The 22,807-nt window shown below is 39.4% G+C and overlaps 1 protein-coding gene across 2 annotated transcripts in view; it reads right to left on the bottom strand.

The window, feature by feature from the left end:
* Window positions 1-22,807, bottom strand: part of LOC124146831 (cubilin-like) — an 82,868-nt gene that overhangs the window by 2,912 nt on the left and 57,149 nt on the right. For both annotated transcript variants that reach the window (XM_048389315.1, XM_048389344.1), the window contains exons 14-23: window positions 22,518-22,599; window positions 18,197-18,327; window positions 13,721-13,897; window positions 11,645-11,735; window positions 9,699-9,841; window positions 6,598-6,738; window positions 4,963-5,044; window positions 3,235-3,365; window positions 2,121-2,255; window positions 640-730 (exon numbers count right to left, since the gene is read on the bottom strand). In XM_048389315.1, the coding sequence (XP_048245272.1) occupies window positions 640-730; window positions 2,121-2,255; window positions 3,235-3,365; window positions 4,963-5,044; window positions 6,598-6,738; window positions 9,699-9,841; window positions 11,645-11,735; window positions 13,721-13,897; window positions 18,197-18,327; window positions 22,518-22,599 (1,204 nt within the window). The remainder of the gene's footprint in view (window positions 1-639; window positions 731-2,120; window positions 2,256-3,234; window positions 3,366-4,962; window positions 5,045-6,597; window positions 6,739-9,698; window positions 9,842-11,644; window positions 11,736-13,720; window positions 13,898-18,196; window positions 18,328-22,517; window positions 22,600-22,807) is intronic.

The raw sequence follows: 22,807 nt of genomic DNA, 5'->3' as shown, positions 1-22,807 counted from the left end.
TGAGATGGATCTGCGCCTTCGACGTCAACCACGTGTTCCACAGACACTCCAGGAACTTCGAAACATGCTCCAGCAGATATGGACAGATATCCCGCAGGATTTTGTGCGACGCCTGGTCCATTCAATGAGACGAAAATGTGTTGCTTGCATCGCAACCAGAGGTGGACACACACGCTATTGATTTGAAAATTGACATTTTGGCAGGCTCATGTTTTTTTAAAAATGAAATCCCGCATTTTCTGAAGTCAGTATGGATATTAAACCATTTGAACGCTTACAGAAGTCTTTTATCTGTTGCAAACCGAAATAGTTTCAGATTTGGTAAAACACATTACTTTGCAATTAATCTTATTCAATGTCACAGGAACTTTTGTTGTTCAGTATATTTGATTAATTAAACTATATTTTGAACGTTGCTCTAAATATTCCGTCTATATCAAGGCGGAATGTACATTATCAAGTCTCGACCAGGCAAACCAGTGTGTGATCAAAACCAAGCAATGAAACATTGAATTCCCATGGAAAATGAAGACTATTATCATGTTATCATGAAACAGTTGAACAAGTAAGAATTCAAACCTTACAAACACTTTTCGTGGGGAAGTAAATTTAGATCAGTCTGCATGAAAATGTAAGTACCGTGGATAATTTAAGGGATAATTTGGAGATGTTAGGATGCTCTTCCTGTCGGGATAAAGGTACTTCGTTTCATCCAAGAGAACGGTTAAACCTGAAAATTAATCAAAATCTGTTATTAGTATAGGTTACATGCATTCAAAGACGTATGTGTTAACCATTGGTGGCGTGCATGAAGGACAAAGTGAGTTGCTTCACAACTGCATTGAACAGTATTTAAGTTATATCATAGTTTGGAGATGCAGGTCTTAAACGTTTACAGTTTGGGGGAAGCCCTTGAGGGAAGGCATAAAGCTGACAAACCAACATAATCAGGACGAACTGGGATTCGCACCCATGACCAAGACTTCTGGCACGTCTGAGAGACGCAACACGGCACAGCGTATTGCGCTGTCTCCGGAGACTGGGCAATCCGTGATTTTGTGACATGAGCATTTATATTTCGTCATGAGTCATGAGACAAAATGAGTTAATGCATGTTTTATTTGAAACAATTATCACACATGATAATGTATAATGTATGTATTGTATATTGGCATAATGTATCGTACATTATCATTTCATTTGGCTTGTTATAATATGTTAAGAGCGTGTGATGATAACGGTTCAGTAAACTGGTTATCAAAGATGAGAATATTACTTTCTTACATGTTTTTTCTACGTTTGGCGATGTGAATTATTTATTAAGCAATTTAGACAACGGTGTCATGATGCAGAGTTACAGAACACACAATTATTTCTTTTTTGGCGCTATTGTTCACGAGGCCAGAAATACTGAAACAATTTATTTCAAGATTATATATAAAATCTTTACACATGAAACGAGTGCGTGCTTTGAACGGTATTTCAGTTTTATGACGTTATTGCATATCATATGACTGACGTGCAAAAAAATTATAATCTCTCGATTTAACATTGATATTATTAAATCAGATCATCAAAGTCACAAGTGATCTCTCAATTGCCATATTAAATGAGGAGCAAAGGAAACTGTTCCTCTAAATTGATTTTTTCATGTTTGAGTGAAAATATCTTAAGTAAGATATTCTTCGTATAAAAAATGTACTGTACTGGCGCTGAGTCAGCACTGAAAGGATATTTCTACAGTGTCACGTTTCTTAAGATATATTTTGATTTATATCTTTACATTTTGTTTTGCCAAAATACACAACTGTTGATGGGTACCTCAGACATCTTATCTATGAAAAACAATAAATAAGCCTTTTTCGGCACAAAACATGGTAGGGGGCATGTGGTTGCAAATTCATTTCTTACCTCAGTCTTCACTTAACTAATTTATATTTACATAAAATTACCCAGCAACAGATTCCTTTTACAAACTGTTGCGGGAGAAAGTAATTGTTAAGTAGGCATATTCAGTTCTTTTTTTTTTTTAATTACATAAAAAACAAACTCGGATTTCTTTCTATCGCATGACAAAAATACCATATCATAATTACAAAAGTATATTTTCATTAACCAACCTGAACTGTAGTCAATATCGAAAAATCCTTGACCAGACATGGCTGAAGTGATAAAGACATTGTTTCCGAAAATAGAAAGCTCTGATACTTTCCCACCACAAAAGCGTCCAATTAAAGGGCTTGATGATGATTGACCTGAAAACACAAATTACATAAACATAAAATATCCACTTTGCTGAAAGAAACGTGTCATATTGAGATTATCCAAAACATGTTACATTCGTCTCCATGTATGATCCTGTGCGGTCGTATGGAAAGCTTCGTTGTTTCTCAATCTGTCTGTCTCTGTCTATCTGTTTCGCTTTCTCGGCATCAACGACCTCTTTATCACCACATCGACACTCTCTCTTACTTTCTACTTTTTGATCGATCACCATGATATATGGTGATGACGTGTCATCGTACTCCGACATCTTCCGGAGGCAAGTCAGTTAACTGACTATGTAAGTCAAATTTCAACCCCTGTCGGACGAGGCTGGAATTATTGAGTTATATAATGACCGGACTCATTGTCAAATCAAAATGGCGTAACGAAATCGACTTTCGGTTCGTGAACTGCCTTGCAGACTTCGGTCGATTGCAATGCACCAACTCGGCGTCAACAGATATTTTCCAAATCTTTTCATGTTTTTAATCAAGGTGCTCACGTGATTTGATGCACATTGCGAAGTTAGACACGTTCTTTACAATATAAATTTTGATTATCGATCAGATCGTCTTGTCTTGGCGCCGCCATATTGTTTGAATCATGTGCAAGTGATATAAGAGGTGGAATCTGATTGGTCAAAAGGGGTTACATAGAAGGGACATAACTTCTAATAACCACTGGCCCCGAAATTCCAGCCTAGTTCGGCAAGGGTGGAAACTGGACTTTCAGTTAACTTCCTTGCGTCGGGAAGATGTACCCAGATTGTTCATATTATCGATGACTTGATAGCCTGGTTTCCTGACACGATAACTTTCAGGCCGCGGTCATGTAGCAGGGTTATAGCTGGAATAGTGCGACGATAAAGACTCTCTCTCTCTCTCTCTCTCTCTCTCTTTCTCTCTCTCTCTCTCTCTCTCTCTCTCTTGTTTAATATTATAATATTATTGTTCAATATATATAACATACCATCGTATACCCTAATGTAATCCTTTGTACAATTCGGGCTTTGAATTAAAGCAGTCGAATTAATCGTCAGTTTAAGATATCTGTCGTCCTCCATCGATGTTCTTCTCAACAACCATGAGCAGGAACGGCCTCTGGAAATAGTTTGAATGTGAAGAAACATATTAATTAGTTAACTCCTACTACGGTAATTCTGTTAAAAACCATATAAAGTAGAAACGACACACAGATTATCGATAATCTGTCACAAAACGGTTGCATGATTCGTTTTCTTTGGTAACTTAGAAAGCAGTTTTCACGTGCAAGTCATGGCTAGTTTATGACACACGTCGTTTTCATAAATTATTCAGCTGACGAAGCTTTTTTTTCAAAATCGACATGCCAAATGATACGCGAGAAATAACGCTATTGATGGACACAAACATAATGTCAACCACAACGTCTCGCAAATTCTGCTTCTGCGAATGTGCTGCATGATTTGTAGCTACGTAAAGAACATTCATTTTTGTGACCTCTCATGAAAATCATTATGTGACCAATCTCGAAGCCATCACGCTTAGCTTGGATACATATGGAACGAGTGAGTGAGTAAACTGGGTTTAACGCCGCTTTGAACAGTATTCCGGTTATATCACGGCGTGACAACTTGATGTGGGAAAAAAGTCGGAAGTGAAATTTCTTTCTGAGACGTTTACCACTTTCGTAAAACCCACGAGCTCAGGTATGGTGCTGACAAACCTAGAAACATAATCGGGGTGAACCGGGATTCGAAACCACAATCATAGGTTTCTGGTGTTTCCAAGAGACGCAACTGGAATTGCGGTGCCTCAGACGACTGAGGGCAAAAGGTGCTGTTTTTAACTATTATGGTGTGTTTTATGTTCAAGATACTCTTTGGTCTGTTGACAAATGATATGATTGCTGGTTGGAGTGTAACGAAGACCTTAATTTTTCATCACAGAGAGAGCACAAAAGGGCGGCACCATTGATACCCGTTTGAACAATTTTAAACCTCTGAACGAGGCTCTGACCTCTGAGATTCTACCATCATTAGAGTAATATAATGATCATAATCAGCACACATTAGATCTTTTTGCATGTTCACTACAGTTTATTTGAGCTTACTTTGTGCATCCCACAATACACACTACACAACAGCTAGTATCTCCACGACCTCGATACATTCTATATTTTCTCCTGGATGTATTTCCTGGTCTTGTTTCACCCTCATTAAACAGGGCATATCTTACGATAACATATCTGGATTGTCAGTGATCCTTTCATTATACAGTAAATAACCTTTCATCGCTATTTTGCCCTTTCACACCCAATGGAATTTGTTTCGGTAGATACCAGGACTGAACATTCTCTGGCCCTGATGTTTTCTATTTACTGCATTTAACATTGTGACATATGTCAGACATGAAGTGAGTGTACTGTATGTGTGGTATACCAAGCGTTGTACAAGGGTACTGGCCTATGGCGCATAGGAATCAGTGGGACAGCAGGGAAATTCACCCAACTTACGACATTCCACTTTTGTGGGAGTAGTTCTTGCTGGTGGGTGCACGTATTGTTTTTCACTCATTCAAATGGGAAATATATGACAAGATAGAACCCATTCAGCTAATCAGTGTTCAGGAATTACACTGAACAAACAATTATTAGACTGATATTCGAAGTGGAATTATGTTCCCAGATGTGAACACGGTTTATCCAGATTATACTTACTGCACTGGTCCCTCCACACTTCCAGGAAACTTAATTGAACCGTAATCGCCGATGTCTTTTACATGATCACATGACAACAGATCTGAAAAAAAAAATGTGTATCGCTAGTTGTTATCATCTTTTCTAGAAGACACCAACTATATATACATAGACACGAAAATAAGTTAAGACTAACACGTTATTTCTCAATATTTAATTCTCGACGAAACACATGTATTTTTATTCACAAAGTGACATTTTCTCACTGAAATACAGAACCCGAAAGTGATTATATTGTGAAACATTTCGATGCTGTTCCATTGCAATAGTTATTAGACTAAAGTATTCGTTCAGCTGCCTCCTCGGGTTCTTTGTGTAAAATGAAGTGACCCAGGACCTACGATCATTCGACACGAGTGAGTGAGTGAGTTTGGTTTTACGCCGCTTTTAGCAATATTCCAGCAATATCACGGCGGGGGACACCAGAAATGGGCTTCACACATTGTACCCATGTCGGGAATCGAACCCGGGTCTTCGGCGTGACGAGCGAACGCTTTAACCACTAGGCTACCCGACCGCCCCCATTCGACACGAACACAACGTTCCTTTACCAAACTTCCCTCAGATATATAATATATGTTTCTTAGTTTGTCAGCACAATACCCGTGATCGTGAGTTTTATCAAAGAAGTAAATGTCTTAGACCTGCATTATTTCGGGCTTTCCCCCCACATCAAACTGATACGCCGTGTTATAACTGGAATACTGTTCAAAGCGGCGTTAAATCCAACTCACTCACTCTTGATATAAAATGAAGTGACCCGACCATTCTAGAGAAACATAAAACGTCTTACATTAATTAAAACTAATCACTTCCAAATGTAGAACCTGATGTTACATTGATGGTCATGATACTTGAGAATAAAGAAGGTGTGGCGCTTGGCATTTTGACAGGTGTACATGTAAAGAGACACAGAGTATGTACATATGTGTTTAATGTATTATTACTGAGTGAGTTGATAAAACAATTTCCGTTATTATATCACTTCGCGTCAGTTTAATATGAGATCACATCCCATAGACTAAACGTTTCATTGATAAGCCCACGAGGTATGGTGTAGACACTTGACAGATGCTTATAAAGCCAGTCCTGGACATCTTCCCAAAGCAAGGGCTTTAACTCTATAAACACCACATAAACACTATCTCGAACTTTGATGGATGACCAGGAGGTATGTTGATGGCTTGGTGATAGCGTTTCATCGTACCCCAAAATCTTCCCGAAGCAAGAGAGTTAACTGACTTTTTGAGTCTAGTTTCCACTCTTGTCAAAGTAGGCTGGAATTATGGAGTTGTATATTGGATGGACTAACGAGTCTATCCATAGTCTAACCATAATCGCGTAACGAAATCGGCATCCAGTTCAAAAACTGGGGTGCAGATTTCGGTCGATTGCAGGTTTTGCAAAACATGTGTATCGCCAGCTCGACGTCAACATATATTTTCCAAATCTTCAAGTGGGCCACACTTACGCGTTTATTCATCCGGAAGTAATACATGTACATCCGTTATTGCTGTGTGAACACACATACATTGAATACATAGTATTACATTTTTAATCTTTAATAAATGATAAACAATTATTTTGTGTAGTTACCTGCTGTTTGGGTGTACTGAAGTCTGAATGCATTTGTATGAGCAAACGCTTTTAGTACCACTGTCATTTTGTTTTGGGTGCTCTGGTGTTGCATCAAAGCCTGTTTATGACATTCTGCAACGTAGTTACTGTCGTAGCCACCTGGAACAAGCGGCTAAATGAACACAATACTTGTGTAAAAACAATATGAACAAATGCTAAGTTAAACATTTCCAGTTGTCCGACCATTTGATAATCTAAGAATGTCATTGGAATTTTGTTTTACAAAGCTGTTCTCTAAAATGAAATAAAAACTACTTTGCTACAGGTTGTAAAAACAAAATGGTAAAATGGTCATGCTAAGCGACTCTTCCTCTTTGATAATAAATGCCTAATGAAGCACTGATTGCACGGTGTACAGGGGAGGTGGAGTGGGGTGGTCTTGGGGTGCTTTACATCTGATGATACTCTGTATGCGCATTGCTTACCGTTATAAAATGTTGATTTGTTTCATAGAGTAATATAAATAATGGTACACAGAAAGTGTTTGTGATTTTGTGGGTACGCTCTTGGGTGGACATTTCACCACCTCCACCCCTCACACTCCATCCCATCCCACTTACAGACACTGAAGTTACAGATGGCCCGAATGGACCCCCTCTCCTTTTTTTCACACAAAATCCTGGATTCGCCCCTGGTCTAAATTATTATCCTCCAACTTTGATAATATGCAATTATGTCAAAACTGCTTTTTTCAAAAATGCAAAGTTATGTGTAACAGTTGTATTTTATACTATTTTCACCTAAATTGTATTTCGTTTGTACAAAAAGGCCCTGGATTTAGTGAAGACTAATTATTCGTAATAGAATTTATTCTTCCTTCAACTGTGCGCGTTTACTAAGAAACAACAAAAAGTAGAGCCATGGAACTTGAGTCAGTGCAGTGCACCTTTCATATTCCAACAACCTCTCAACAACGACAACCTGGTCGTTATTTACAGGTATTCTTAATGGGTCATAACTGGCGATTTTGTTAAATCTTGGTACAAAGTTGTATCTAGGGGCACTATACAATATGACTTTATTTGCGTTAAAAGGGATATTTAGAAAGATTATTATTTATTACAATACCAACGGAATGGAGTTGTCTGATTGGTCGGCATTTAGATAGTTAACCCTATTTAAGACAATTTTACAACACTAATATGTGTTCTTTATGAAACTAGGTGTGGATGATCAGCACAACATGCAGTAATATAACCTCATTCAGAAATCCAAGATGGTCTCACAGTAGCCATTTTGTAATTTATAGGTCTCAATCATCTAAATGAGTAAATATCTTTTTATGAATTCCTTTTGAAAACTCTCGTGAATATCATTTCATTGGAGTATTAGTTCATTGTACCCCGCAAAGAAGTTAGAGGGTATAATGGAATCAGCGTGTCAGCCCGCCTGTCGATCTGTCCGTGGAAAATAACTTTCCGAACCATTCCTTTCAAACTAATTGACTGATTTCAATTAAACTTTGTACACGTGGTCACTTCAACATGTTGTTGGGCACATTGCAATTGTTATTTGTTTCATTTGGGCGGAGTTATTGCCTTTTTTATTTCAATGTGTCTGGACATCTTCTAAACTACTACATCGATTTCTTTCAGATATGTACGTAAGTGTAGCTACGGACTCTGTACGACATGCCTTCATTAATTCCCCATAGGACAGTTCTAGTTAGCTTACTTTTTATCCATACATGCAAGATGTCCGAAAGGCTTATGTGACGTATTGTCATCCGCCTTTGTACGGCGTGCATCATCCGTCATGCGAAATCTATTCACAATCCAATACGATATATTGATAAAATATGTCGAAAGATAGCATATATAGCTCACCTGGTACGAAGTTCCGTGGTGAGCTTATGTCAGCTCACCCAGAAGATCGTGGTTCCTAAATACTCTACAGGCCGTATGCCTAGTGTTCTGTTTCGCTATTTTCAATCAACTATGGTCTTACTACAGAATGTGCTAAACTGCTATAGAAAAGGTATAGACTTCATATCCGAAACATATTAACTGAAAGTGGCTGTATTTGACTCGGCGCGGTACTTGGGAAACCTGAGGGCTCTTTTTTTAACCAAACATTATTGCATTGCAATTCCTGTCGTTTGTAAAAGCATATGATTCTGGTGTATGCTTAACTGTCATATCCGCAATACTGCAACAAAATGTCCATTATTTTATGCCTAAAACTCTGTTAATGGCCGATTCTAACAACCAACCATCATCTACAACTTGGTCTGATCTGCTTGGGCTGAGTCCTCCTTTCCGTCGTTAAGGTATTAGGATAGTAACGAGGTTACCTTGCAGAGTATCAAAAAATAACCTTTGTAAAACAGTAAGTTTGATAAAAATCGGTTAAAAGGGTCAGTGGTCATAAAACGTTTTATGAAGCATGAACATGACAACCAGGTGGTCGTTGTTGAGAGGGAATCTAAAAATGATTAATATAGTCATTTGCACATCTAAACAAAGTAACGATCAATTAAATCTGCGAAGTATTATTTCATAGTGATAACCCTTAATGTAAAAAAATATTTTCTTTAACTTAAACCCTTAATGTAAACATTTTTACATTAAGAGTATTTTTTACATTAAGGGTTGTAACAAAGCGTTCTATCGTCACGCTGCAGGCCAAGTTTTTTATTCGCAACATGGATACAATGTGTCAAGCTTATTTCAGAAGTCTACGTCTACCGCCGTGATATTACTGGAATAGTTTTGAAAGCGGCGTAAAACCATGCTCACTCACCGAAGAATGCCGTGCCAGTATCTATTCAGTGAAAATTACATAAAAAAGGGGGCACGGGTGGCCCAGTCGTCTAAGGCGCCGCAATTCGCTGTGCAGAGTTGCGTCCCTTGGGCACGCCAGAAACCTATGATTGTGGGTTCGAATCCCGGTTCGCCAAGATTATTTTTCTAGGGTGGGTTTCGTGGGTTTCACCGGAGTGGTAAACGTCGGGCTTTCCTCCCACATTAAGCTGACACGCCGCGATATAACTAGAATACCGTCAAAAGCGGCGTTAAACCCAACTCACCCACTCACTCACATAAAAAAGATGTACTCACCGTCGTATATTCTTAAGTAATGAATACTAACATCACAATTAGGATAAGGAAAAGGACGTTTAAGCAGTTGGAAGTCTGTTGAGAAGAGCCGTACCATCTTGGTACTATCTGTTGCTGTAATGGTCCATGTACAATTTACGAACCTGGTGAAAAAGTCATTCAACATTAAACATGAAAAATTACATACGTCCTTGTAACATGCAGTAATAACAACATGTAGCTCACCGGAACAGGTAATTTTTTAACAGTTCAAAAGTCACGTTACGGTCAGCCTACGGATCGTGAAAGAAATACTTCTTATGAAATATTGAGAACCAACTGGCAGATAGAAAACAACCAAGTACATTAACTTCCAACAATGTCGCTAGATATGTAACAATTGATGCAATGGGCCGCGCGAGGGATAAGAGGGCTGAGAATCTATCAGACTTAAAAAAAATTGCCTGCCGCAAAAAAATACATTGATGCAAAATGATTATGACTTGACTCGCCGTTACGGCGTGGCATGGTCCGAATTAATCTCCCAAAAGATTCTCGAGGGAGTCGTGTCTTGCAGTGCTGGTGGCCTTCGACGTCGGCCTTGACTTTGACGTACATGTCCGATCATGTCCAAGCCTTGCTCTATAGGGGAAAGGTCAGGACTCATGTTGGCCATTGCATTCTGGTGATGCTTTGCTGCCGGAAGTAGCTAGTTACAATACGTGTACGGTTGGCACGAGCGTTATGATCCCGCCAATATCATTACAGACCCACTCCCATTTCTTTCCCGTTGCCTTACGTTGACGGTCGAATGACGTTCGTTAGGACGCCTTCAAACACGCCCACGAAACCATCGGCGATTCCCATAATTTCCCCGCACATTGGCGTCTGGTTAGAATGTGTCAATTTGTAAACGGTGGTACAACACGTGGTGGCGGAACCTGCAGATTAGCAGCATGCATCGTCTGGACAGTAACTTGATCTCCGGTGACCTTGCGCCACTGAACTAAGTTTTGATTGTCGTTTGGGGTCGATTTCGTCAACCCTGGTTTCTGATTAATCGACCATGGACCTGTGTTGTTGACTTAGGAAGCCCTGTGCGGGACCGATTAGGAACATTTTGTGTCCGCAGGAACCTATTTACAGACGGAGACACATTGAACGTATTGGCTACCTCTTGCTGAGTTATACCAGTTTGAAGAATGTCAATATCCCTTTGGCGTTCTTCACGTTGTAGAAGACTTTTTCACAATCTTATCACAAATACTGCATTAAAGCAAGAGTAGGGAGCTTACGTGTTATTGTGGATTACGAAAACTAATAATACTATTGGCTCAGAGCGATTTGACCACCTTTCACAGAAGTGTCAAAATCAAGCATGGCCAGGTGTACCGAGAAATTGCATAATCCATGTGCAATGTTTTGGGTATGTTGGAGCGTTAGTTTTTGGTTCCAAAACCGTTTTATCCCAGGCAGTCATTTTTCAAAGATGATCTTTCTTCTAACTACAATCACAACATTTATATGTCATGATCCCGTACCTCCAATGGAGAGTATGTAACAGTGTTGTACCAAAGTATAATCACGAGATATTTGAATTGTTACCTTGCAGTGAATACAACAATCTGACATAACTAAATAATTTCAACCCAGACTTGTACAGTACATTACCGTGGGTTTATTAATCTAGCCATAGTGTAACTGTTGTGAACCCGTGTCAAGTAAAACATTTTAAAGGCTACAACATACATGTAGCATGTAGATTATTTGTGTTATATTTCAAAAAAGGAGACAATTACAAACGCAAAATCGCTAACAAGGGACGACGGGTGACGGGTTTAGCAGGCTTGTCGTTCAGTCTGGTGAGCTGCATCTACAATTTGAGATGACAATTGGAGATGCCATTGGACAAAATGCAATAGGAACATGTGAAGTTTAAATAATAAAAAAATATATAAGAGGCCTACCCTGTATAATTGTTTGGATAATTTGGTGATGTAATGTTCTGAACTCCATCAGTCGCAATCAGTGACCCGCCACAGGGAGACACATATTCATCTGAATTACAAAACATATAGTTATTAAAGTAAGCATAACTTTAACATACTACTAATAACTCATCTGCTGCAGTTATATTTGTATGGCATAAATATATAAGCATCTGATAACAGTTATATATTCATTATATCGTTTAAAGGGAGACTGGAATGGTCCAGTTCTCTGTCCCATCCTGTATGATTAAACATTTTCAAATCCCTGGTCACTGTAAATCCAAAATGTATCATATACACTGACTGATACACAAACGGAATATCCCCGTTACACATCAGCAGTTGCAATGACCCTGTTCGAGGCAAGTCACTAATTTGTGTCTAGACATTATCTTCGGTCGAAATGCTCCCAAAATAAACTTATTGGAATACGTTATTATAATAATGTATACTAATACATCCAGGTGTACCAATGAATATATCTGTCCGCTTAGGGGCTTAATTGAGTGAGTGTGGTTTTACGCCGCTTTTAGAAATATTCCAGCAATATCACGGCGGGGGACACCAGAAATGGGCTTCACACATTGTACCCATGTCGGGAATCGAACCCGGGTCTTCGGCGTGACGAGCGAACGCTTTAACCACTAGGCTACCCGGCCGTCCCTTAGGGGCTAAAACGATGTTGCGATTCGATTTCGTTTCGTTCTCATTTCAAACATTCAATCCCAAGGTAAGCCAAATAACAAGGAGGAAGAAACGATAGGAAACCCGAGTATGGTGTAGTTATAACTTTTGAAACGTCTGTGTGAAACTTAGACGAAATAAATACAATATAATAGGAAGGTTATGTATGGGCGATTGCAAACAGTGTCCTTTGTAAATCAGAGGATCATTCGTTTCTTCATGTGACCTCTTATTACTGGTCTGAGATTAAGTGAATAAGTGAGTGAATGCTGTTTTACACCGCAATCAGCTCCATGTATACCAAGACGACCTGAAAGTAATTGAGACGCAGCAAAATGGTGACTGGCTGCATTAGCAACGCCAAACAATAAAACCATCTCGATCCTCGTTAGTCAAAGTTTATATGTACGACATGCATGGGGGACTGGCCGGAGACCTTCACACATCCTACTCCAGGAACTTCCAAATGGATTAAATATTCTCATTGAATTGGACCAGAGGGATAGAGTTACATTCATTGTCAATATTCCTTCATCCCCTGTAAATACATACATTGTACAGCTGAAGAGGCCGAAAGGGTATGACACACGTTAACGAGCGAGTTTAGTATTTTATTTATTACTTGCCGTTTAAAACTGTTTTTAGAATTTCAATGTCGTGTATGAATATATATAGGCAGACATCTGCACGACCCACAGCATAATCCAATTGATTTTAACAAAAAAATACTTCAAACACGTCAAACGTTGACACGTATTAATTCAATACCATGAAACAATCCATCTTAAGAATTCAGGGTTCCTTTCACAAACGTTATCATAGCGCTAAGGTTATCAATACGTTCTATATACCAAGACGTACAAGTGTCGTGGCGTTACGATCGCCTTGTGGAACGGGGTCCTGCACCACAAAGTTTACAATCACGTCCCAATACTCGATGACGTAATTTGTAAAATTTTGTTGCAAGATCCCTCGGCGAAACAATGCCATGTGACGTCAGCCTAGCAACAGGGTTGTTGGGGTCATCGAGTGTGCATAAGCTCCTTTCAATGATCTCTCATCTCTACACGCAATGTCGTTGAATAAGCCTAGGTATGTTGAGAGTTTTCAATATTTGTTCGTGAAACTTGTTCCCGCAGTGCATTAACACGCGCTTTGGTATTACACAATATGTAATACAGCTGTATGTTCATTACACGAGTGATTTCTTCACGGGCAAGTAATAAAAAAATATCTACAACACTGCAACGCGGCCCTATGTATTTACGGAGTATACAACCTGTTGATGACCATTTGAGTGACTTGAAACTGAGTGATGAAATTCCCAACCAAAGATACCCTGCAAACCTGAAGAAAGGTTCACATTACCCGCAAATATTCCTTCCAAATATCTCATCCGGAAGCTGCTGGTTGTTGTTGCTTGTGTACTGTGGAATTGGACAAACATGAAGAACCTGGGGCTCACGAACGTCGGCAGTTCCTTACCACAGAACCGGAAATTTTGGGTGTTGATGGACTTGAGTGGTATGGATGTGTTGTACCACCCTATAAAACACAAGGCAATCATGCAAGGTATTCATCTGTGTAGAGTGAGTGATGTATAGAGAATCTCACCCGAGTCTTTTGACATCACTTATATGAAGACTAGTTAAAAAAGAGGAAAGACTTGCCGAGGAGTTTTTTCCATTTTTATCAACGAGTGTTGATGTATTTGATATCAAAAGACACGATGGTAAGATTTTATTTATCATCCAACATCATTCTTCCATTTTTTTCAGTTTGTAGACAGTAATAAGCATTGTCTTAAATGTAAAAAGTACTGCTAACAGCTTCAGTAGCCGAGCCATTAGTGATTTCATTGATTGTGACGTCATGGTGACTAATGACGTCACAATGGTCTACAAGCATTGTGATGCAATTTCATCATATAATGGGTAGGTTTCTCGGCAGGATAAAGCCAACGGATAAAAACGATATCCGTTGGGGTTATATGCGGATAGAGATGCAAATATCAAAGGTCAAGTAGGGACTACTTTCACTGTTTATAAACAAATATGGCGTCGCCCTTGTCATTCGGCGATCCACACTCCGTCGCAGTGGTGACTCAGCATAACACCACTGCCACAGGCTAATTTGCATATCACGTGACCGGACTTTTCTCTTGTTTGTAAACAAACGCGCTTTTTCAGAAATCAGTATAGAACAGACTAATGCAAGTATTTGGGGGCGCTTTACATATTGTTTTGCATAACTATATAGATATGCTACTACAACTGCGACAGTGAGTTGCATGACAATATATATTTATGCATCAAAGTGACCGTGTGGCTAGCTCTCCGTTGGGCTTCGATGACAGCACGTGGAGCCGTACAACCAATGTAAACATAGGATAACCACGCAAAATCAAGTAGATTTTTACATATTTGCATACTTTCTCAATGAAAGTTAACCATTCTTTGACATTTGTTTATGAAAATGTGTAGACTTGTCAAACATGAAACGGGTGAAAAGCATATGCAATATCTTGAATGGACTGTGAAAGATGTGACGAATCGTCACATGGCGCTGGCCTGTGGCAGAGGTACTATGCTAGCTGGCTGCCGGCCGCATGGAACTCTGGGTAGGAGAGTGTCGGCGATCGAGTCAGAATTACCAACGGGAATCTGGATAAACTACAGTGATAATTGCTACCATTATCAAAAGAACAGTCTAATATATTGAAAAACAGTTTCTAACTGTGACGTAGCTAAGGCATTTTATAAGTTTTGGCAGCTTTGGAGATATAAATTTCGAAACAATTTTGCAAGGGCACGAGGCCTAGCCAGGCGGGATCAGTAGCCATATATGTGCTTGTAGACCTCTGCCGCTTGAATCCCTTTTCAACAAATTAAAATAGCTGGATTTGGCCGAAATATGTTTGAATTGTTACCTTGTTTCGTTTTGTCGCTGTGTGTACATCTGACTGCACTTCTTAACGTTATGACAGGACAGGCCGACTGTCAACAACCTCTGAACGTGGCCGTGACGTCTCACAGGCTAGGGTTAGAGTAGCTTCCCTTTGAAAAAGGGCAGTTACTCTAGCGGACCGACCGATTGATTGTCGCATAAGGAAAGTAAAAACAATTGTTGTTTTGCGTATATGTTGCTTCGCCACTGGATAAGAAACAGATTTCAGTTGGAACTATATTGGGTACTGTCACTGTCCGACTGACACATCACTTACCCTGTGACGTAATAAATATTAATGCGCGCATTCCAGGAAAATTCGCAATGTTTCGGTAATGTTTGTGGGAGAGCGATTTTAAAGCACAGAATTAAAGAATGACATTATATGATAAAGAGGTTATCACGCTTGTGTGTTTGGGGATGGTAAATATCCTGTATTAGGAATAAACACAATGTATTTAGCTCGCCAAGGCTCGCTAAATACAATGTTTATTCCTAATGCAGGATATTTACCATCCCCAAACACACTCGCGTGATAACCTCTCTATCTCACCCGAGCCAGTTTTGGATGATAAATTGTATTTTCAGTAATATTCACGTTGCAATGTGCATCATGCAGCCTGTACGTAATCGAGTCAGGCAAATAAATGCCATGACTCAGCGTCAGCGGAGTAAAATCTCCGAGATCTGATGGCGTGTCCATGCAATTCTACTCCATAATCAACTCCTACTCAGTATCCCATCATACAGGCTCAAGTCTTATAGTTCTCCTTCGTACCAATACGCTGTTCACTATGGATCTCTCTTCCACTCAGTCAACATACTAGGAGATACCAAACCTAAGTCAACGAGAACAATGGGGAGTCGGACAACTGGGTAGTTGGGATGCAAGCGTGACATTTCGAAAGCGAGGTCCGCATATTTGCCATGTTTTTCCTGAATCTTGTCAATCACATTAGCGTCAAAACGTGTAATAGAATGATCCAGCAACACCATCATGTCGCTTAAGATACTGTGTTTGTGCCAAAGCTGGGCATCCACTGACAATGTGTTGGACAGTCTCATTAAATTCATTAACATAATCTACATTTCATATTTACATTTTGATGCAAAATCACACATTGACAGTTTCGAGTGGTAAGTGACTGATTCTGAGCAGCAAATAGAAAGCCTTCTGTTTCACTTTTCAGCCCAGCCGACTTCATCCAAGCGAAGGACTCTGCAGGGTTCCTGAAATTGGGTTTAACGTCGCGTCCAAGATTATTGCACTTATATAGCGACGTGTGTGTGTGTGTGTGTGTGTGTGTGTGTGTGTGTGTGTGTGTGTGTGTGTGTGCCGCAGTTTAACATGAATACCCAACTCAGACACAGTATACTGACTCCGAGTCGATCGGTCCTTGTTATGCCCCTTAATGCCGAGTGCCAGACAGGGTAACAACAAGTACCATCTTTTAACGTATTTTGGTATGACGCGGCCGGGGATTGAACCCCGAACCTTCCGCTCTCCAGGCGGACGCTCTACCACTAGACCACGGAGGCGGTCTAATAGTACAATGTCATAGTTTTTGTTAAGTTATCTAAGTGTTTGTTTGTTGTTTAACGTTGCACTCATCAATATCCCAGCTATATGACGACGGTCTGTAAAGTAATCGAGTTTGGAAAAGACTATCTAATAATTGACATCCCGAGCATCGATCCACGCAGTTGGGATACGATGAGAGACGTAAGGGACGTAACTCTGTACGATTAAATCCTAGCGTTTATGTGAGTAGTGTCGGAGTTGGCCGATTTGCTTGACCCCTTACCCCGAGCATAACACAGCTCCACTGCATAATATGGGACTGAGGCGAACTGAATTTCATGGCTGTAGCCGCGCCCGAGCTTGCCATTCGGACTAATTGGCGAATTATGGTATTATCATCATGTAACTCAAGTCACAACCATCTGGCTAACATTGCAAAATACTGTGGAATGTTCCTTGCAGTCAATCCCTGAAGAATCAATGTCCATTCCCGGGATTCGTAACAAATAGTTAAATCTAATGTGACTATAGATGTGTACATGTTGTCATGCAAAACAGGTGCGCTTATAGATTAAATTGTCTAGTTACATTCAAAAGGTCATCCTAAATTGTGAAACACAGTTTGAACATTTCAATCCTGACCGGTTAGGCCTGACCTGTCTCCTCTGACTGCATTTGATTTGGATGCTAGACGCAGGCTTCCAAATATACCAAACATCAAGGTTTTAATAGTACATAGGTGAGGTTAGGTGAAATTGGGTTTAACGTCGCGTCCAAGATTATTGCACTTATATAGCGACGTGCATGTACGTGTATGTGTTTGTGTGGCTGCTTGTACTAGTCCTGACTGATGCCGATTCATAGTGCTAGCTCACTGAGATACCATGCCGCAGTTTAACATGAATACCCAACTCAGACACAGTATACTGAATCCGAGTCGACCGGTCCTTGTTTTAGCCACTTAATGCCGAGCGCCAGACAGGGTAACAACAAGTACCATCTTTTAACGTCATTTGGTATGACGCGGCCAGGGATTGAACCCCGAACCTTCCGCTCCCCGGGCGGACGTTCTACCACTAGACCACGGAGGCGGTTGTTTCGCGGAGTTCGTTATGTGCGTATATTTTATGTCATAATATATATGGATTTTGTAACAGTTTGTTGTATCCGTTTGTTCGCTCTATCCGTGTTCGTGATATCCGTGTTCTACTGTAGGATACATCACACAACATAATGTCAAACGAGGATAAATCCTCTAAATACAACAAAATGATACTTTCCTTGCATAAAACAGTGTGGAGGGAATCCATAAAACGATCATACGAGTTAAAGGATCTACAATAAGTGGTAAAAATGAAGTGAGGAAATCCACTCACCGTCATGTACTGTTATGTAGTCACTCGTACACTCGCCACTTACTCGTTCAGGGAGATTTAACTCCAGCACTTCGAGCTTGTTTCTTGTATCAAAGCCGCATTCTATTTTGTACGACGAACAGCCAGAAACACTGAAATTAAAAGATTTTACATCATTAGTTCTTTCTTTTCCTGGATCCATATGACATAAATAACTCGTAATCATGTATTGTCAAGTATTAATTTTCATTGCTGGTTCTAAGCTTACAGCATTGGTCAAGCAAATTTCAACTAGGATTTAATGTAAATTTATATAAGGTTTTTGGCTTGCAGAAAATCGTTTTATTATTACCTGGCAATGTGAAATAAAAGTTATTTCCAAAGGATAATATCTTATCCAAAGAATTGGAAAGATTGCCTAATGTCAACTTCTGGACATTTTATAAAGATCAATATTTCACTCAAGGAAGTCAATTGTTCGATCCCCGGTCGCGTCATACCACAAGACGTTATAAGATGGCATTTGATGTTACATGGGGCTCGATTTTATGGAACAAATGATAAAAGATAAAATTGAATAAGATAATTTTGCTTCAGACTTTGGAAAAAAATGGCCTGGCACTAGAATTACACTGTTCAAGGTGTTTCTTAAAAACAATTCAGGCTCAAAATTAAAAAAAAAATATATATGTTTATCGACTTTAATCTTCACTATTGCTGTTTTGTTCTTCTTATAATAATAACTCAAAATATAAATAACATTCTCAAATTGGATTATTTCAAACATGTTAATCTGAATAAATTACATGAACTATTTAAATGATATGTCATGGGTTTTTTTATCTCATGAAAATCAGGAAGTCGACATCAGCTAATCAGTCTTCAGCTTCCTTGAAAACTAAACAAAGGAAATGGAAAGTCCCTTCCACTATGGGGAGGTTCTTCCGCTTCAAATGTCTAGCATGTCTAGACGCCAGCTTCCAAATATACCAAACATCAAGGTTTTAATAGTACATAGGTGAGGTGAGGTGAAATTGCGTTTAACGTCGCGTCCAAGATTATTGCACTTACATAGCGACGTGCATGTACGTATGTGTGGTTGTGTGGCTGCTTGTACTAGTCCGGACTGATGATGATATATAGTGCTAGCTCACTGAGATATGTACCATGCCGCAGTTTAACATGAATACCCAACTCAGACATAGTATACTGACTCCGAGTCGACCAGTCCTTGGTTTAGCCCCTTAGTGCCGAGCGCCAGACAGGGTAACAATAAGTACCATCTTTTAACGTCATTTGGTATGACGCGGCCGGGGATTGTACCCCGAACCTTCCGCTCTCCGGACCACGGAGGCGGTCTAATAGTACATAGTTTTGTTACGTAATCTAAGTGTTTGTTTGTTGTTTAACGTTGCACTCATCAATATCCCAGCTATATGACGGCGGTCTGTAAAATAATCGAGTTGGGACCAGACTATCGAGTGATTGACATCACGAGCATCGATCCACGCAATTGTGATACGATATGACATGCATCAACCAAGTCAGGGAACCTGACCGTTAGTCGCCTCTTACGACAAGCAAGACCTATTCTTCCCCGGATCTTCACAAATGGCAGGGGGCGGTCGGGTAGCCTAGTGGTTAAAGCGTTCGCTCGTCACGCCGAAGACCCGGGTTCGTTTACCGACATGGGTACAATGTGTGAAGCCCATTTCTGGTGTCCCCCGCCGTGATATTGCTTGAATATTGCTAAAAGCGGCGTAAAACCATACTCACTCACTCACTCACTCAAAATGGCAGAGTGGTACTGACACCAATAACATCGATATCTTTATTAAATTCATAAACTGAGCATCACGTGAATAACGACACATTAATAGGGTTATATACCCTGGAATCTATACACGAAGAAGAGGACATGGTCAGTATAAAAGACAGTTTGTCTCCATGCAAATTTGCGTTGAGAAGTTGAATGGAAAGTATGTATGGGCAACCATTGTATATTCACAGCGCATCTGAAACCAATCTGTGATAACGGGAACCACACTATTTACATATGAACTTTCTTGTCATTTAGCCAGATTCTGTTCTCAAACCAAACAAATAGAACTCCGCACAGCGAAGCCGACAACGCAAGCTCTGCGCAGAGTAAACTGGCGTCAGCAATGTTTTTTTTCATCATAGGCAAATTGAAGAGAATGCTCATGTGTCTTACTTACGGGTGAGTTACAAATTACTAATTACCACACTGACCTGATTAGAAGCCAGTGTCAAAGCAAAGATTACACTATAAATATGCTTCGGTCGCATGAAGCCAATCATTCTCCTACGCAAATTCTCTTGTAACCAGCCTTGTATCTCGGTCATATCACCACATCTCACACAGTCCATTCAACTGTTTCATTTTAGACGAGTTCATTTAGATAAACTGGAGAAATTATCGTAAAACGTGAAAAACTAGATAACGTGATAAAAAATTGTATTTCGTCATAAGAAATCACATACGAGTGAATCACACCAATCGTGCACAGAGTGAGAAAAAACAGAGACTGTATTAAAATGAATTTGTCTGTCTGTCTGTAAACAGGCTTAACGTCAATAATAGTTCCCTTCAGTTGCATATTCGCCGCATATTGTGTTGACAGCCGAGTTGCGCGCGCAGACCACCAAAGCAGTTTACATAGGGTTTTGCGAAAATGAGCGGAGTGCCCTCTGATAACCGGTCAGGATTGAAACGTTTCAAACTGTAGAACACGAATTAAGAATGATTTTTCAACATAACCAGGCAATGTTAATTATAGTGAGTGAGTGAGTTTGGTTTTACGCAACTTTTAGCAATTTTCCAGCGGGGTACACCAGAATATAGCTTCACACATTGTACCCATGTGGGGAATCGAACCCGGGTCTTCGGCGTGTCGTGAGAAAAGCGACAGTATTATTTTTTTTTTAAGTTTTCGAAACATTTTTGTTTCAGTGTTTTCTTCCTTAGTACATACCCATGTAAATATCGCGTTTAGAGCTTCTGGACAAATGGGTTTCCAGAATTGAAATGGGACGTGTTTAAGTTTGTCCTTGCTCTTTCAAGCTTGGGTTAATGAGGTTTTTTCTTACAGTGATAGTTCTTCCAAAGACCTACATAATTAGATCATTTACCAAAAAGGTAATCATATTTATCATATTGTGATTAGTTTGAAGCAGACAACACAAACTTCCTTTAACATTCTTTAACGATGTTAAGTGTACTGTTGTCCCATTTGGCTTAAGATCTGTCACATGTCAATTCTGACAATTCTTTTTTTAATGTCAATCTATATGTTTATATGCATCATTCAGAGTTATCAATAGATGTATGTGATCTCACTCACTTCAGGGTTTGAGTATAGATACATTGTCATCTTTTCGTATTTTTTTCAATTTCAAACACTGATTCACTGATACCAATACACGTGGTGGTTGCTAGATAGCGCTAAGTGTTTCAAAACATTTAAGACGCAAAATCCTAATACCCTAATAGAAGAACTAGAGTGATGCACGCTTGTAAAATTTAGGATAATCAGAGAATCTGAAAATTATGGCTTGTTAGTCTAGATAATGTGACGTCATACTTAAAGTTTCACAAATTCGACGTCATGTCTTTACATTATGACATCATGCTGGAGATGTGTGCTTGATTATTTAACTTTTCAGTGGCTAGCCTCACATTTCTATAGGATGGTCTATTCAAAGAACAAATTGCAAATTATTTTGAGTGATTTGAGTATTATATAAGATCATGATATTGTTGAAAAAATATGCGGATTTATGGTATTATTTCTTGTCATTGTTCACTGAATCAAAACAAATATTATTTATCCAATGTTGCTTACTTTTATTTTTCTGTATCACGAAATAGATAGCAGATTTTTGTCATGGTAAAATGGAGATCAAAATGTGATACCTCTAAATTGTATCCGAAACTGAATCAGTGAAAGCATGTTCACCGAATTGACTTCATATTCAGAAACAATGCTGTCCCAATTGATGCTTCAGCTGCGTCTTTTAAGGCCAACCAACATTGCAGCTACATCGTACAAAAAACAAGCACAATACTACACAACCATTATAAACCGAATACAATGAAATCCGGTTAATCTAGACGCAAGCGTTCCCACTGAAATCGTCTGAATTAATGAATGTCCGGAATATTGAATCATCATGTTTCTAGCGTAATGTCACTGTGTATATATGCACGCGGAACCAGCAGTCACATCCTGAAAGGATGAACTGGGTACGGACAAACACGGTTTCAATGAACACCAGTACCTTTGTAATTATGTCTTGTTTCTAGATTAAAACTACAAACCCTGGGAAAGAATTCGGGTAGTTCGGCGAGGTGATGTAGGAATATGTGTCTGTAGCTTCAAATCTTTGGTCGCATACCATACCTGTTTGAAAGACAATAAAACTACATTATATCTGTGGACCCCTATAGCCATGTTACATTAATTTCCATGACTTTTATACATCCGCTAAAAGAGAGAACTGTATTCGATCTTTATGACAATACTTTGGAATTCGAATTTGTAACACAAGGTTTGCTACGTCAACATTTGGTGAACTGTCGAAATTATACGCAAGATTTACTCAAATAAA

This window comes from Haliotis rufescens, unplaced genomic scaffold (genome assembly GCF_023055435.1).
Source record: "Haliotis rufescens isolate VD_foot unplaced genomic scaffold, xgHalRufe1.0.p SCAF_1, whole genome shotgun sequence".
Lineage (NCBI taxonomy): Eukaryota > Metazoa > Mollusca > Gastropoda > Lepetellida > Haliotidae > Haliotis > Haliotis rufescens.
Note: the sequence above shows the minus strand (reverse complement) of the source record. Positions and strands in the feature narration are given on the sequence as shown.